This window comes from Bactrocera dorsalis, unplaced genomic scaffold (assembly GCF_023373825.1).
Source record: "Bactrocera dorsalis isolate Fly_Bdor unplaced genomic scaffold, ASM2337382v1 BdCtg012, whole genome shotgun sequence".
Taxonomy (NCBI): domain Eukaryota; kingdom Metazoa; phylum Arthropoda; class Insecta; order Diptera; family Tephritidae; genus Bactrocera; species Bactrocera dorsalis.
The window spans coordinates 118,942-134,891 of NW_026038063.1; the positions used below are offsets into that span (position 1 = coordinate 118,942).

General features: G+C 32.9%; 1 protein-coding gene and 1 long non-coding RNA gene across 5 annotated transcripts; one reads left to right on the top strand and one right to left on the bottom strand.

Moving 5' to 3' along the window:
- Nucleotides 1–442: 442 nt before the first annotated feature.
- On the bottom strand, nt 443–15,469 carry LOC115066297 (uncharacterized). 3 transcript variants are annotated; one of them, XR_007423471.1, is made up of 3 exons: nt 15,232–15,469; nt 15,014–15,173; nt 443–900 (listed from the first exon to the last, which is right to left on the bottom strand). It is a non-coding gene; the product is annotated as an uncharacterized LOC115066297 (long non-coding RNA). The 3 variants fall into 3 exon arrangements; XR_003845900.2 differs by lacking the exon at nt 443–900 and adding an exon at nt 2,552–2,703; XR_007423470.1 differs by lacking the exon at nt 443–900 and adding an exon at nt 5,455–7,137.
- LOC105228122 (potassium voltage-gated channel unc-103) lies at nt 968–13,565 on the top strand. 2 transcript variants are annotated; one of them, XM_011207791.4, is made up of 16 exons: nt 968–1,227; nt 1,291–2,167; nt 2,293–2,536; nt 2,841–3,022; nt 6,029–6,049; nt 8,451–8,605; nt 9,424–9,544; nt 9,599–9,719; nt 11,314–11,432; nt 11,499–11,689; nt 11,816–11,958; nt 12,334–12,527; nt 12,587–12,681; nt 12,776–12,897; nt 12,960–13,233; nt 13,365–13,565. In XM_011207791.4, exons 2-16 carry the CDS (start codon nt 1,292–1,294, stop codon nt 13,462–13,464), a joined length of 2,958 nt encoding a protein of 985 aa, XP_011206093.1. In that variant the 5' UTR covers nt 968–1,227; nt 1,291; the 3' UTR covers nt 13,465–13,565. The 2 variants fall into 2 exon arrangements, with proteins under 2 accessions (XP_011206093.1, XP_011206094.1); XM_011207792.4 differs by lacking the exon at nt 6,029–6,049 and having other exon boundaries at nt 970–1,227.
- Nucleotides 15,470–15,950: the final 481 nt, after the last annotated feature.

The window sequence follows — 15,950 nt, forward strand, 5'->3', positions numbered from 1 at the left end:
GGATTACGCCAGATTTTTTCCGTTGCTTTTTCTGTTTGGGCTGTGACAGTCGTGAAGGAATTACAAAATCGAACCGGAGACGTCTACCTTTCACTATAGACGTTTCTATGTTTTTTATAATTTACTAGTCATTGACAGCTTTCCTATTTTGCCTATTATCATAATATAATCGTCATGACGTCACGATAGACTATCTTGTATATATCATTCTTAGATAAGCTCCACACCTTGAGCTGAACCTATAATACTCGCGTAAGTGTATGCGTAGGTTTGACTCATAAGTATCAACACTTTCCATAAGTTTACAGGAGAAGGAAAAAGCGATATGAAATAGAAACTACTCATATTGAATCGTAATTCAAAATTTTTGGTTATAACTTGGGTAGCTTCTGCTACCAGATCATGTCTAGATAAGAAGGATAATTTGACAACGAACGAATAATTAAACTTTTTCGTGACCAAAACACCAAACTGAAGACTTTATTTAAATTCCAACTCAAAGCATAACACTCGGCGCAATTTCCCATCATATTCATGAATTTTAGCTGAAGTCGAGTACCTTTTAGATCAAAGTGGTCGTAACAATCGCCCTGTAATAGTCCTCAACATGTAACGGTAAAACTTTTTAGTGGGCGTAAAGCTTGGTTTCGTAAACCGAAGCTACAGATATTCTTCCCCATTCTCACCCAGCATCTTTTTTCCAAAAGGTGGTTTCGAAATACACGGGTCAGTACACTTAACGGACAAAGGAATTTGTCATTCTTAAGATTCATAATAAATTCTGCGGAAAAAATGGCGTAGAGTGGATCTCATCTGGGCGCAGGGTAGAGGTTGAGCTTCTTGGGTACTTTGAGATTCCTAGCTGATCATTCGTAATGAACCTCATTGCATACTTATTTACTGTAAAAATAAATAATAAGATTCGAAGTTTTTAATATCCTAAATTTATGTAGGTTTGTTCAATTTTACTGTTTGCTTTGATGTATAAAAAGTTCAAGTACATAGTAGCTTTAGGATGAAATTTGTAATTCAACTCTTGCGCAGTTCGGTAATATTGATTTTCCTATTACTTTTTTATATTCACACGAATTCAGTTAAGTTGTTAACTTAATGAAGTTTTGAATATAGTTAAATTCAGAGAAAATAACTGTTTAAAATACCTATGTGAACGCAATTTTTTTTATATTTATTATAACATAAAATTTCAAAGATACTCTATCAAGCGAGGTAAATATTTTTTAATACAATTTTTAATGAACCTATTTATCAAGTCGCCTCAACCTATTACAGCATGTCTCATAATCCTTGTTTCGAACTAAATGAAATCCGGATTTTGGATAAAATTTTAAGGCAATGTGAATATTATATATCAAATAATGGCATGCAGCAAGCACCACAAACTCGTAGTAAAAAAGTGTGCCTCAAGGCAAATAATTTTAATGAATTACTGTTGAGTAATAACTTAAACAAGTTTGTGGAAAAAGAGCTATTTTCATTTATGTGTAAGCTCAGGAAAATGGACAAGAAAACCATTTTTGTTTCGGATATACTAATTAATTCCGGCATATTTACGGAAGGTTACGACTACAATAAGTATTCATTAAATACTAAAAATCATATAAATGTGAATCGATTTATTTATCACAAAATTGCCCGAACAGATGAAAGTGAAAATATAACATATAAAAAGATTAAAAGTAAATTAAGTGAACAACAATCTGAGAAGTTAATATATGAAACCACCAATTGTATGGTTGCTGAGAATATTAGCAAAAGTAAAAAGCACTTTTCGTCATTAAATAAGAATAATAGCGATGATACGAACAGCGGAAATCAATGGAACGTCTATGACGGAAACTGTATGAAATGTGAAGAGAAAAACATACATGCATCCGTGGCACCAATCGAAAAGGATAAATTACACAAAAACAACATTTTTTATGGAAATGATTTAACGTGCAACAAGCGAAAAGATAGAATACATAGTCAAGCAAATGTTTTTGAGAAGACTGTATCATATGACAGCGTTCGATCAAAAATATCATCTCAAAACTTTATAAAGAAAAAAATCCCACAGAGGCTTTCGAAAGAGCATACCGATGACATTCCTGACAAAGAACCTTTACTTGGGCCAAAGCCACTGAAATTGCCAGATTCAGTGGAGGCTGTAAGTAAAATATACATATGTATCTAGCATTTTTTAATTTATACAAAGCTACAAAACAAGAATAATACGAAACTTTGTGTTTTTACAATTACCCGTTGCCCGCATTCGTAAAATTACTTTTGCAGGTCTTGTCATTAGGTTCAACAATTTTACCGGATAAAAAAATTGACAACACAGAATATCACAAATGGACAATATTACACTATTCACCATTCAAAGCCGTTTGGGATTGGATAATATTGATACTTGTGATATATACAGCAATATTCACACCATATGTGGCTGCCTTTTTGCTTGGAGAGCCAGATTATCAACGACGAACCAACAAATATATTAACAGCGATCCACTTGTTATTGTAGATTTAATTGGTAAGTTCTTTTAGAAGTGATTTATTCCATAATAGTGGATAGTACACTGTACTATGGTAAATTACATAATATTGTAGTGTACAATGTGTACATACAATTAGCATTTAGACTCTAACTCCTCACTCTAAGCCTTTTGTCAAACAGATCCAAATAACAAACCGCCAACTCTGAAAAGAGAGGTAAAAATAGAAAAGTAGTTTATAGCATTTAAACATGTTATAATTGGATACAATTTATGAATTAATGCACATAAACCATATACATACCCTTTCTACATTTAATAAATCTTTTCTCTTAATTTCAGTTGATGTTACTTTTGTAATTGACATAATCATAAATTTTCGAACTACATTCATTGATGGACAAGACGAAGTCGTCTCTCATCCCGGACGTATTGCGGTTCACTATTTAAGTGGATGGTTTCTAATTGACTTAGTAGCTGCAATTCCATTCGATTTACTGCTAGTTGGAAGTGATACAGACGAGGTAATTTAATAATTTGTTCAAAATAACCCATGCGTTTGAAAATATATGTATTAGACAATGCAGTTTTCTTACATACCAAATTTCAGTTTCTAGTAATGATAAATATTTTTTTGTCTTCGCAAAATTCATAAACCACAAATTTCACGATGTTAGCCTAGGTAGGCGCACTTCTTTATATACCTATCTCAGTACTTGTCTTTGAATACTATATAAACATAACCATTATCCAATTACACATTTTCTCCTGAGAAATTAGAACTATGCTCCATCTTTCATTGCATACATGCATATGTATGCTCATACGTTACGATAGATACATATGTACAAACATAAGTGCTCTGGTTTAACAACATTTCAAGAGCCTTTATTTGATTGAACAGGGTATATTAAGTTTGGTACGAGTACCCGGAAGGAAACGTCAGAAACCCTATAAAGTATAAATGTACGTACATAAATGATGAAATTGACGAGCTGAGTCGATTTAGCCATGCCCGTTAGTCTGTCCGGCCGTCTGCCGTACATATATATGTATGTATATACGAGAACTAGAAACTTTTTGCACGCACTTTTCTCCCCTTCTGCTTTTCTTTACTGAGGTAGACACCGCTTATGCGGTTATAGCCTAATGCGATTCGTTATAACAAATTGCAGTTTCGTATCGTTATTTGCGTCGTAGTTTTGGCGATTTATTGGTTTTCGATTAATGTCGTTTTATAGGCGTGTCACTGGTCCGATTGTACCCTTTATATGCACGCAGCACGTGTACCAAGTTTCATGAGTGACAGCTTGAAAAGAAGGACGGGCAGACAGTCACCCAGATTTCCACTCGTCTTGCTAACCTGATCATCTATGTATATATACATATATGTATAACCGTATACTTAGGACAGAGGCAAACAACCGTTAAGTGAACCAAACTATTATACTCTTTAGCAACATGTTGCAAAACTATAAAAATCCTTAAAATATGTAACAATTTTGTTTTTAAGAACACAGTCATTCGCTCATATTGGAACTGAACACCTCAGGGCTACTTTTATTTCTTTGAATGAGTCCAGTATAGTCCACATACAATATTTATAGACACGCCGAAAAAATTTCATTAAATACTTTGAATAACTATACAACAACAAAAAGTATAATGTATTTGCATAGTATTTTATAAAAAAAAGTATGAGGAAATAGCTACTTTTATGGAATTGATATCTCAACAAAGAAAAATACATACATAAACTACTTCTAACACGTCGATATTTGAGAATGCAGTTATAAAAAAAAACATTTTGTACTTTTGTCACATGTTTTTTAGTAGTGCACACAATATTGAACAAAAAAGTATGCATGCTATATATTAAATCCATCTTAACTACATTTGTTTTGACCAACGTCATTCAACGGTGGCCGGCGGTGCCGAGACCGTTTCAGTGCCTGGTCCCTACCACAATTTTTGAAATTTGTGGGAGCGTTTTTACTAATAGCGATCGCCCCTCGACAGGCAGATCTCATGTAGCATGAGAAATTCTGTCCACCAGCTTCCACTAAAATATATTCTTATATAAAATTTTATTTTTTTTATGAATTTCATGTAATGAAAAATTTAATTATTTCCATGTTATTAAAATAAGATTTCAACTAAAATTAAAAATTCATATTCATAAAGAACTCGCATATATGTATATGTATCTCTTTCTTATGAGTATGGTATATATGTATAATAATCATTGAGCTGCGCACGCAGATGTCTTCCAATTAAAGGGAACTTTAGCGATGGACTATCAGCATCACAAACAGTAATAGCCCTGACAGACGACAGCGCTAATATGCATTAGCGGGCTTAATTTACATTTATTTGCGCATTTGACCCATGTTAATGCAAGTTTGTAATGCACAAGAATTCCGTGCATTTGGTTGAATTTACTAAATTTGAGTAGGCAACACTGCTCAAAAATGGCCGATTTTTGCTATTTATTGACAGATGTCGCACTTTTGCTAGCCATTTTTCCAATATTCTTAACTTTTTTACACACTTTTTCCGCATTACAATCAATTATTGCTATTAATTTCACTCTATTATCTTTTAACGTAGATAATAATAAATGAATTTTTTCGTTAAATTTATAATGATTTTCCAAAATTACCAAAATTTCTTTTAATAATTTATCTTATTCATTTTTATTTAACTTTTTTTTTTTTAATAAAGAAACAAATTTCACTGTCAGCTGTCTAAATGCACAAGCCTGCCGTCTGTCACCATAAAATTTCAATTCGCATTACCGTTGCTTAAGGCGCATTAATTTTGCTCGTCTGCCAGGGCTATAACTCTCTTTACTTAGTAAAAAAAAAAACGAAACTATATTCGAACTGTATTTATTATTTTAATTATTTCTTCTTCGTTTAATTTTTACTTGAATAAATGAAAATGTCTGACGATCGAGTAGACCAAGGAGCATTTCTTCGCTTTTATTGTATATAATATTACATAGTAGGATTGAATAAACATATAAACTTTAATTAGATATACATACATATATATATAATGGGTACATATGTATAATATATACATATATACACATGTACATAACTGAACCGGCAATAATAAATAGCACACGTATGGTCTCGTAACCATTATATATTTTCAAAGGGAATTGTTCTCATATCCCATATACATATGTATGTATGTATGGGCACAAATACATTTCCGAAAAGACTAAATATACATAAATATACATACATATTTACATTATAAAAGAGTAATGTCCATACTAAAAAATTGTTTAGCTGTACAGCTCGGTCAACACCTGAGCAAGGTGAACCACACCACTTTGTAATTTTCTTAAATACATAATTTTAAACACGATAAAGATAAATTAAGCAAATTGTTAAAAAAAGTAATTTTTGGGACTAAAGCAAAGTACATACATATATTATCTAAATAATTGTGCAAATATTTTCAAACCTTTTGTATGTTTAATTTTTGTAATTTTTTATGTGTCCAATGTTTTACAGCTCGGCTTGGATAATGAAGAGGTATTATTAGTGAATAATTCTTTCTTTAATGAGCTTTTGAGCGCAACTACTTTTTTATGTTTAAGCAAATTAAAAATGCTGTATTCTTACCCAGTAGCTTCAATTCCACAATTATACACTTCTAAGTATATAATTTAACACATTGTGCGTGCTATTTCAATTGCAAACGGTTCTTATTACTTGTCGCAATATTCTTTATTATCGCCATTAAACAAAAAAAATGCCGAAAGCATTAATTGGCACATTTTCATAGAAAAACATAAACAATGCATAAACAAAAAGAAATCGTTAGGTTTTACAAAATTTATTTAAATGCGAAAAAATGTGTGCGAAAATAGCAGAAAAGTTCTTGTTAGCGCTGCTGCACTGTATGGAGCACCAGGAACACCTATATATGATATGAAACTTTTCTTACGTTATTCATGTATGTATGTATGTATAAAGAGTACATGACATACTATTAAAAATAATACAAGAATAATATGAATCAATAGCAAACTTAATTCATCCGTTATATTTTGAATACCGCTATCATCATCTATATACTCGTACATATTTTAAATGACAAGCGGATTTACATTAATTTTATTAACCTGAAATATTTTTTTTTTTTGAATCTTTGAATAATATGCATTAAACCAAAACTGTCAAATCGATTGATGATTTTATTTAATTTCTCAAAGGCTCTAACAATTAAAATTCATATCCATCTCTTAAATTAATGCGAATTCTTTCTACTGATTAATTTATGAAATATAATCCTTTTCAGAACACTCTTTGCCTGTCGAGGTTGCTTTTCCAATTTAGGGTCTAGAATAGAAACCGCTATGTTTATGTGGTTACTGTTAACATATTAATGAATTCCAGCTAAGCTTAAACAGAATATAAACGTATAGTATGTGGCAATTGACAAATTATAAAGAGTACACGTGAGCGAATCTGACCATACATATTTCTGAGTACACATTTTTTTATCCATTTCAATATCGAATTGAAATACAGTAGAAACTCGATTAACCGGACTAATTGTTGTCGATAGGCATTCGGATAATCGAATGTATGAAGAAAAACAAATAGATATTCATATCCTGCAACGAAAATCAATGTTTATTAAGAAATGAACACTTACTTATGTATGTATGTACATATTTTCTTAGATTACACTACATACGTAATACTAAACTGCAGCATTAATCATGAAATACAATAAAATATTTAGGTACGTATGTACGAATAATTTGTCTACAATATGTATTTGGTAATTTGCATTTGGTAATCATGAAATAAGTAGGTAGGTAATAAGTTTAATTTGGTTTAAAATATTTGGTAATTGTCATTTGACGTAAGCAACTTTTTCTCTTCATTGCTGCTATATCACGAATTCGTTTCAGTTGTAGTAGACTCACAGTATCACTCTAGGGGTATTCTCTCGCTCTTGCAAACCCCTTGCACGGTGCAAGAATTGCATATATTTCCTCTCGGTGCACCGGCACAAGAACAAACACACGCAGAAAATTATTTGCAAGGGCTGTAAAATATGTCAGACCAAAAACCATGTATATTTGCGTGCAATGTCATGGAAAAATATAATTGCAACCCTGTTTTAGCTGACATTTTACATAAAGTCATATAGCGTCGTTAAATTGTCTCTTACGCTTTGGCAGGTTTAAATATGTAGACGTGACCCGCACGTCAGAGCGGAGTCACAATTGCAAATGAACTAAAACAATAATGAAACGCGCGGGGCAGCGGCAGCGACCCCACCTGCGCGAGCGGAATATGCAAGTTCCGACACGTTCATGATTCTATAATTTCTACGTAGGTACATATAAATTGGTCGCGATTGGTGGTCCGGATAATCGCGAATCCGTATAACTGAGGGCCGGATAAACGAGTTTCTACTGTAAATAAAACTTGAATGTGGATCTCAATACACATATGTACATATGTATATACCCTATGGTCTTTTGCAAAGCAAAATTTTTTGAACCCGCTTTATATGAACATTTTATAAATAAGGCTGCCGCGGCGTCCATGGTGAATAAAAAGGACTTTCAATCTCAAAAATCTCCAAAAATTAGGCAGTAAATATTGTAATTTTTATGCTTAGCACCTCTTGCACATAGGAATTCAATTTTGGTATCAATTAACAATTTTAATATTCTTTTACATCAATGCATGTGATCATAGATATTTTGTAAGATATTAACAGTCAAAGTGAAATTGTTGATTGATTGCAAGTGAAAAGAAAACAACATACGCACACTTATCTACACTTATAAATTTCGTTTACCAATTTCCGGGGTATTCCGTAAATCCCACCTTGCACACTTTGCTTTTAAAATCACTTGGCCTTAATTAAAACTTTGCGTTAGTTAAATGATATTTACATTTTTTGCAGACAACCACTCTAATAGGATTGCTCAAGACTGCCCGACTACTCCGACTCGTGAGGGTAGCGAGGAAAATAGATAGATACTCAGAATATGGCGCCGCTGTATTGGTTCTGCTCATGGCAACTTTTGTACTGATCGCCCACTGGCTAGCTTGTATTTGGTATGTATATTTACCTCACATACCCTTTAAATACATCCTTTAGAACACCCATATGTATTTTTATTACTAAAAAATAATTATGAATTTAAATAATATACGCATCATTTAGATTTAATATCGAGGCATTCGTTTCGGGTTTTTAAAAAAGAGATTGTTTTGAGATTTCGAATAAAATTTAAAATATGTCTTAAAAAGTAATAAGCTAAAGTTCAGTTATAATTTGAATCTGTGGTACAAGTGCAACAATATAACGGATCCGCCTCGACGTTAGCTTGCAAGCTCTTCTTTGGCTCTACGAGACATACCTGAGCTTAAATGAATATCCAGTATTGAAACCATGAATACTAAATGGTGGACGACACTCCTCCATTATTTATAAAATAATGCTGAACAATTGAACAATTTCATTGTTGAAGAAATTTATTGAGGTATGCACCATGTTTTGTAGGGATTTGTCAGTTAAAAATGGGGGGGAAAGTTTGTAAGGTACATTTTGCAATCTGAGTTCTAACGTAATGCGGATGGGTCCATTCGCTGAGATAGTCATAAGTAATTTATGAAAACGGACCGCCAAATGAATTCACCAATTTTTTCATAGGCGTTCAGTACCACTACATATGTATGTATGCATAATATGTATGTGACATATACTCGTTTCAAAGCGTTGTGTATGGTCAAGTTTTTTATGGTATTGATTTAATTTTCACGCTACTTTCTGTTTATAAAGTTTACATATACATACATATGTATATACTGCACATAACACACGTTCATATAACTTCTATAATATTGAATACTGAAAATATTTTCATTTGCAGGTATGCTATAGGAAATGCGGAGAGAACTCTGTTAACAAAAAACATTGGCTGGCTGCATTCATTAGGAAATGACATTCAAGAGCCATACTTTGATAATAATACTGGTGGCCCTACAATTAAGGTATAACATATGTACATATTAAGTAATTTCCATAAATAAAAATAAATATTTTAGTCTAGGTATATTACTGCGCTCTATTTTACATTTACATCGTTAACCTCTGTTGGATTTGGTAATGTTGCTCCAAATACTGACGCCGAAAAAGTTTTTACAATATGTGTAATGCTTGTGGGCTGTAAGTACAATTAATTAACTTGCGTTATGGATGTGTGTATGTACATATTTTTGTGGAGCATGTTATTCAATGATATGTTAATAAATTCATGATAGGAACAATTTTCAAATAACGAATTTCGTTATATTCACTAAATGTGAAATATTTAGTCTTCACCAGACTTGATCCCTTACTTGCCCGGGTATGTTATTTGTATTTTGTTATAAATTAATCAAGGAAACAGATTTCCTCAATTATTCAAATTCAGCCTCAAACGGGATACATTTCCCTTTGATTTAAACCATAAAAATTTTTTCGTTCCGGTTTTAAGCAGATAAATGCTAAAACTTATTAGTATATATTATATTAATAATTTCGATCCGCATACACTTGAAATAAACCGTTTATAGTACACATAATGTTAGCCATGACAAGAGAGAATTAATATATAGTTATTGATTGTCGTAGTTGGATGGGTACCACTTAGTTCCCTTCTCATTAAATCTATTAATATACAACACCACAAAGAGGAGAAGCTATATGTGTCAAACATCTAGATCTGATCATAATGGGTACTTTAATCCACAAATTTAATTCCATAGAGTAGAATAGTTAATTTTAACTAGATATACAAAAATATCAATATCGATAATTAACAAGTAAGGAAGGGCTAAATTCGGGTGCAATCCAGGCAGGGAAATATCTTAGAAAAACGAAAATTATTATATGTAGTATATGGGAGTTGGGGTAGTATCGACACGATTTTTTCTATTTTTGCTAATACTACATACTATTAACATTCCACATACATATTTAAAAAAAATGCTCCTAAAGTACCTCACATACACTCACAAATCATATGGAATAAAATCAGCCGGATATTCAAAAATCCTGATATTAGTTATGGAGGCTAGGTCAAGTTTTCGCCCAATTTTATCTATTTTAGGCACAATGATCCCACTGTTGTGACTAAAACACGCTCTCTTGATTAGATATTGACCAATATGTCTGATACAAAGACACCCGGAACTTCGAAATTCTTTATACTCCAAAGGCATTACTCGTTTATTCCGTAATAATATAGTATTAATTGCTTCTTGATTTGTGTACTGGAAAGTGAAAGAATCAAATGAAATTTAAAATTATAATACATGTGAAGTAGGCGTGATTGTAGTCCGATTTGGTCAATTTTAGCATTGAGACTTAGGAATGTGAGAATAATGGCATGGACTAATTTTAGGCGAACTCGATCGGACGGGTCCTGAGATATATAATTTTTACCCCGGCTCCCATAAAGCTCTCTCGGTGGGTGTAAAATGTCTCTGGCATACTTAGTCATTGATTTATTGCACTTTTAGTAATTTTTAACAGTACCGTTATATGGGGAGTGGACGAAATTATTTTCCGATTTCATCCATTTTTACAATGTTGATAGGGGTGCTAAAGGGTTTGTTGTGAAATTTGGTTATTGTAATGCCGAAAAAATTTCAATTTCAATAAAACACATTGAAACATGGTTCTTTGTGTACTTGGGTTATAATAAATATAGCTGTTCTGAAAGTGTTTATGTTCCTCCTTCAGCGCTCCATTATAAAAACCCATTAAATTTTTTTAGCTCTTATGTATGCGAGCATATTTGGAAATGTTTCTGCAATAATACAAAGACTTTACTCGGGTACTGCCAGGTATCATACACAAATGTTGAGGGTGCGTGAATTTATTAGATTTCATCAGGTAATCCAACACTTTGTAAAAAAGGAAAAATATGTTCATGAAGCAAGATTGAATACTTAATTTTAGATTCCAAATCCACTTAGACAGCGATTAGAGGAGTATTTTCAGCACGCTTGGTCTTACACGAATGGCATCGATATGAATTCAGTTCTAAAGGGATTTCCAGAATGCCTTCAAGCCGATATTTGTTTGCACTTAAATAGAAAACTGCTAACAACGTGCTCGGCTTTTGCGGGAGCCAGTCCCGGTTGTCTGAGGTAAGGTATATAAGTAGTTATGTATTCGCTTAAATATTACATAATTGGAAATCGTTATTTTAGAGAAATTAGCTCAGTTGTGTTTGCCTATAAACATTGATATGATTTTTGCTAATTATTTTACAGAGCTCTCTCTCTCAAATTTAAAACTACTCATGCACCTCCTGGAGACGTTTTAGTACACAAAGGAGACGTTTTAACTTCATTATTTTTCATAGCAAGGGGTTCAATAGAGATACAAAGGGATAACAGCACCGTCGTAATTTTAGGTACGGCATCTTACCAAATGACTTTACACCACGATTTTATTTTGTGATTTAATAAGTAGTTAATTTAAGAATCCGTTATTGCTTTCGAATTGATATTACAAATTGACGCACATCTTGAGTGGCGCTCTGTTTGGGATTTCTGTCAATAAGCCATGAAAATGATAGACATGTATAGAAACATATGCATATGTATATACTATTATGACTTCAAATTACGCATTACACTTACACATAAAATACTCGTATAAGTACATTCATATGTACGTATATTATTAATTTTTAGGCAGTTACACACCCTACATAGTTTAAAATCGGTTATATTTTAACACCTAATCTGGATATGGAATTATAATTTAAAAATCACTTGTTATTTAGGTAAAGACGACATTTTTGGAGAAAATCCATGCAACTATGCAACCATAGGAAAATCGAATGGCAATGTCCGTGCTCTAACATACTGTGATATCCATAAAATTCACAGAGATGATCTCTTAGATATATTAGATTTATATCCAGAATTTTCAGAAAGTTTTGCCAATAATCTTGTTTTAACATATAATATGCGAGATGTAAGTAAATTAATTCGGGTTGATTTTTATGTTTCAAAAATGATTTTTTTTTCTTTAAGGACTTTCAAGCTGGAGTCGAAGTAAAACACAGATATTTAAGAGCAAAATCTTTAGACAGAGAAAGAAGTACCAGTGATATAACATCTATACGAATGTATGTAACAAATTGCTGGAACGTACAAGTACATTACGTTGCACTGCAACCGATGTCAATTTACAGAATAACCGAGCGAATCTTTCACTTTCAGTTTTGGTATTCATCAAAAGAATAAATCAAAAGGAAATTCCGGTCCAACTAAGGTTCAAAATAAAGATGCACTTAATGATGGGAAGGATCCTTCAAATTACCAGTTTGATATTCAAAACAAAGGTATTTAAATAAATAAATATTGCGATATATGATCTATAAACTAGCGTCTATATTTGATACAGATGATATTGAAAACATGCATGCAATATATAAAAATACAAAACATAGACCAGCTTCTCTTAATCGACATAACTTATCAAAAAGTAATCTTCAAGAAAATAGTAAAAACCACAAAATTAAATATATAAATGAAATGAACTTATCCACATTTGAAAAACAAAAACAAAGAGCCACTTGGCTTCGTCAACACAAATTAATCAATAGCACTGCGCAAGAAAAGGTCTTGCAAGATGCCTCACTATATTTGGATCAGCAAAGAACTTCTGTCCACACAAGGTAAGTTGTTTTTTCGCAACTTTTTAGTAAAAATTAAGTATTTATATATATTTGGATGTACATATGTTTGTAACTATGGCTACAATGGCCTAATGTTTTTAAAAAAATTTTTATGTAATTAAATCTTATAGAGACTCTGTGAAATGCAACGTATTTTCTGAAAAAGCCTTACCTACTCCAAACGCAACGATAGCAACTACGGAGTCATGGGATGAACTTGACAGTGTATGATTGACTGTAATTGTGTCGCAAATTTTGGATAAACAAAATTTAATAAATAATACCACATTGAAGTGAAAAGGAAATATTAAAATGTCATGCACATGTGAAAAGTGTTTTTGTTTTTGTTGTGTTAACAAACGGAAGGGCGCGATTCTAAATGTTTGTTGGTCTTCAAACGGCAACTCAAACCCAAATCAAAGTCCAAAAAACAGGGTTACTACAGGCTTGCGAGGTCACACCTTTCCATATTGTAAGGAATCAAATAACATAACATACCAATACCATTCGCTACACATGATAGGCCATAGGTGAAAAGATCCCACTGTCCCTTCTCTAAGAAACGACATTACCAAACGCTCAAAATTCACAAAGAACTTTAAAGTTAAAATTACTCTACAGTAAGATCAAATGTAGTAACTCCACACTTAAGCTACTTCCTAGACCTAGCGCTATCCAATGGAACACTGACGGCTCGTAAATATGGTACGTATCGGTATGGTGCGTGCGCACTAAAGTTTCCATAGCCATGTGACGTTTCCCAAGCATATCGCAAGCACAAAAAACGTTGCAATAAGGCAGTGTGTATAAATAGACCTTTATCCAAACTATCACAATGAACGTATACATATGTATGTATGTATTACGATAGTCTGGCAGCAGTAAAAGTAATCTAATATTACAAGATTAGGTCACTATCGGTACAAGAGTACATAGAAGAGCCTGTCAATCTGCAACCGAATTAACATTGTCTGGGAGCAGGGACACAAAGGGGAACCGGATACAAATTGGCTGACGAACTTGCCTGCCGTTCCGAGGGCAGACGAGGTCTATGTAACCGTGACGATCCCGGATATTTATTCGGTCAAGGATTGTCATTTAAGCAGCATTCGTATGAATTATTAGATTAGGTCACTATCGGTACAAGAGTACATAGAAGAGCCTGTCAATCTGCAACCGAATTAACATTGTCTGGGAGCAGGGACACAAAGGGGAACCGGATACAAATTGGCTGACGAACTTGCCTGCCGTTCCGAGGGCAGACGAGGTCTATGTAACCGTAACGATCCCGGATATTTATTCGGTCAAGGATTGTCATTTAAGCAGCATTCGTATGAATTACTTTAAGGATGTTTCTGCTGTTGCTACAACGAACTTGCCTGCTCTGTGGCCTTTTTATATTTTTCAGCTTCAGATCTATTAGTTCGGACATTGTTGTTGTTGCTGTTATGTAATGTTACTCAGTTGGCATCGAAGTCATTTAGCGTTAGGTTCAGTTTTCGACGGGGTCACGGGACGAATACATTTTTTCTTATAGCAAAATATTTTCCCGCTAACTTCGTGTATACAATTATAAAGTAGTGCCATAGGTAATATAAGTTGTAACATATGTCAAGGATTACATGATAGAGACTCTCATTTTTCTCTCAAATGCGTTCTTCGATTAAGCCGAAGCGATAGGGATCACGTACCTTTTAACAGCTGATACAAAATAGACGAGATATTCGCCGACCTTGGTCTTAAATATCTATAATTACTAATTATCTGAAACATACTGTACCTCTTCATATTACAATTTCATGTTCATTTGTTCTGGTTGAAATTTATGGTTATAATGAGCCGTTTGCGTGGAATTACCTCGATTTTAACACGATTTTTATCGTCAGTTCAACAAAACAACGCCCAGCAGCAAATACACCAGTTATTAACTGGCAGATTTCCTAAGGCAAATATAAAGTTAGTCGTCATATAATCCGCTTTCTAAAACAAAATATTTACTCTTATAGGCAAACGTCAACGTTGTAGATGTATCTGGAGGTTGTGGTGCTATGTTTGAGGTGTTTGTGGAAGATAAAGAATTTGAAGGTTTGTCCACTTTAAAGCAACATAAATTGATAACACAAACATTAAAAGAGCAAATAAAAAATATGCACGGTGTCCGCATACATACATCAATACCAAAAGCCAAATGATGCAACTTTACAAATCAAATCTCTATGCCATGGTTGAAGCAAACAAGTTGTTATGTAGTTTGAATCTGTTTTCAGTAACATTAGTGAATAAACGAGAAAGCAACAGGGTGTACGAAATACAAACGAAAATAATTTGTATAGAAATGTTAGAATTAAAAATCCAATAATTAAAAATTAATTGTTCTTCACATTTTATTTGGCATATACTTTCATTAACTGAAAATTGGTGTAGGGTTCAAATTTTATTTGCATGTGCAAACAGGTCAATTAGCTCTGTTCCGGAAAAAGTAGATTACTTTATCGGAAATGATCTGAATTTTGTTAATCACAGCGTTGATAATTGACGATCGGATCAGCAAGTTGTGTGAAAGGTCAATGAGTTGGCAGAAATTAAATCATTGTGTTTAGAATACAAATGGACTCGATTTTATTTAACAAAGAGTATTTGACGAAGTAGTAAAGCTACTTTGACTTTGTTTGTCCTTTGTGGATGAAGAACAATTCTTTATTATGAGTTTTATATGA

Coding starts and splice junctions, on each gene's coding strand:
- LOC105228122 (XM_011207791.4), top strand. CDS start 1,292: ATGTCTCATAATCCTTGTTTCGAACTAAATGAAATCCGGATTTTGGAT. Junction 3,023..6,028: donor TTGGAAGTGATACAGACGAG/GTAATTTAATAA, acceptor AATGTTTTACAG/CTCGGCTTGGATAATGAAGA. Junction 8,606..9,423: donor CACTGGCTAGCTTGTATTTG/GTATGTATATTT, acceptor TTTCATTTGCAG/GTATGCTATAGGAAATGCGG.